Source organism: Ursus arctos, unplaced genomic scaffold (genome assembly GCF_023065955.2).
Source record: "Ursus arctos isolate Adak ecotype North America unplaced genomic scaffold, UrsArc2.0 scaffold_21, whole genome shotgun sequence".
NCBI classification, from domain to species: domain Eukaryota; kingdom Metazoa; phylum Chordata; class Mammalia; order Carnivora; family Ursidae; genus Ursus; species Ursus arctos.
This window is the reverse complement of record NW_026622886.1, coordinates 51,017,397-51,019,109: the sequence shown is the minus strand read 5'-3', so window position 1 is coordinate 51,019,109 and position 1,713 is coordinate 51,017,397. Positions and strand designations below refer to the sequence as shown.

At 41.7% G+C, this 1,713-nt stretch overlaps 1 protein-coding gene across 1 annotated transcript; it reads right to left on the bottom strand.

Moving 5' to 3' along the window:
* Positions 1-520: 520 nt before the first annotated feature.
* On the bottom strand, positions 521-1,459 carry LOC125282634 (olfactory receptor 6C2-like). Its single transcript, XM_048218025.1, has one exon. It carries the CDS (start codon positions 1,457-1,459, stop codon positions 521-523), a length of 939 nt encoding a protein of 312 aa, XP_048073982.1.
* Positions 1,460-1,713: the final 254 nt, after the last annotated feature.

Below are 1,713 nucleotides of genomic sequence, written 5' to 3'. Positions count from 1 at the left end.
ATTGTTGCACCTAATACTATACAAATATGGCAAAAAAAAAAAAAAGTGGTCTACTGTGTTTCCAGGGATAACAACCAACGTGTTTGGCAAACATCAGTTGCTGTCAGACACTAAGAGTAAATACCCACAGAGTTTAGTTTTAGTGGAGAGTAAAAAATGGAATAAGGTTCACAGTCAGCTGTTTATTTTTATTTTTTTTATTCTTTATTTTTTTAGATTTTATTTATTTATTTGACAGAGAGAGACAGCCAGCGAGAGAGGGAACACAAGCAGGGGAGTGGGAGAGGAAGAAGCAGGCTCCCAGTGGAGGAGCCCGATGTGGGGCTCGATCCCGGGATTCCGGGATCACGCCCTGAGCCGAAGGCAGACACCTAATGACTGCACCACCCAGGCGCCCCCACAGTCAGCTGTTTAAGAAGAAAGTGAGAATAAATGATATAAAGACAAATAGTATTAGAAGCTTCAGGTTTTGGGCCTCTTCATCCTTCCTTTCAGTTGGATGCATTGACTCATTTCTCCTTTACATCTTTGAGAGGAATGCAATTTTTTTAATTGAGTCATGAAGAGCTTGCTTCACTTGCTTGTTTCTCAGTGTGTAAATAAAGGGAATCAACATTGGTGAGATAGAAGCAATAAGGAGTGAGATCCCCTTATTAATAGCTACTTCATCCTTGGCTGAAGGTTTGACATAAATGAAGATGCAGCTACCATACGTAATGGAAACAACGATCATGTGGGAGGAGCAAGTGGAAAAGGCCTTTTTCCTTTGCTGGGCAGAGGGAAACCGTAGAATGGTCCCAATGATGTAAATGTAGGAAAGAACTACACACGTGAGGGTAACGATGAAGGTCAACACAGCACAGACTATAACCATCTGTTCTATCAACCATGTGTCTGAGCAAGAGATCTTCAGGATAGGAGATGCGTCACAGCAAAAATGATCAATGATGTTTGAATCACAGAATTCCAGGCCCAAACCTAGACTAATTGGTGGGAGAATGATGATGAGTGCTGCTACCCAACAGAAGAGGATGAAGTTCCTGCAGACTCTGCTGCTCATGATGGTGGTATAATGCAGGGGTTTGCAGATGGCCACATAGCGATCATAGGACATGGTGGCCAGGAGAAAAAATTCTGTTACTCCAAAGAGGTCTGTAAACAGCAGTTGACTGGCACAAGAAGTATAGGTAATGGACTTGTCCCCAGATGATATGCTGTTTAAGAATCTGGGGACACAAGCAGTTGTGAATGAAATTTCTAAGAAGGAGAAATTTTGGAGGAAAAGATACATCGGTGTTTTAAGGTGGGGATCAATCAGAGTGAGGGTGATGATGGTTAGGTTTCCAGATACACTCAGCATGTAGGAAAGAAACAGAAAGATAAAAAGCAAAATTTTCAGTTGAGGGTCCTCTGTCAGTCCCAGCAAGATGAAAGTTGTTAGTGACGTTTGGTTTCTCATCCTTGACTACTGTTTTTTGCCCCATCTGCTTGAAACAATAAAGAAGTTATATGAAGAGCTCCAAAGTCCTGCCCAGTGTGTGACCTCAAGAGAAGTAAATCAGAGTGATTCCTATACACTGGTTAGTTGAGACGTGAGTGCACGTAACACATGACCATGTTTGATTACCTCTTTGTGTCACACAAACTGAGTCTTCATATTTGAATCACATACGTTCTGTTGCTGCTTCTAATAAACCTACAGCTTAGGTATAC

Excerpts from the sequence above, each read along its gene's own strand:
- LOC125282634 (XM_048218025.1), bottom strand. The coding sequence starts at position 1,459 with ATGAGAAACCAAACGTCACTAACAACTTTCATCTTGCTGGGACTGACA.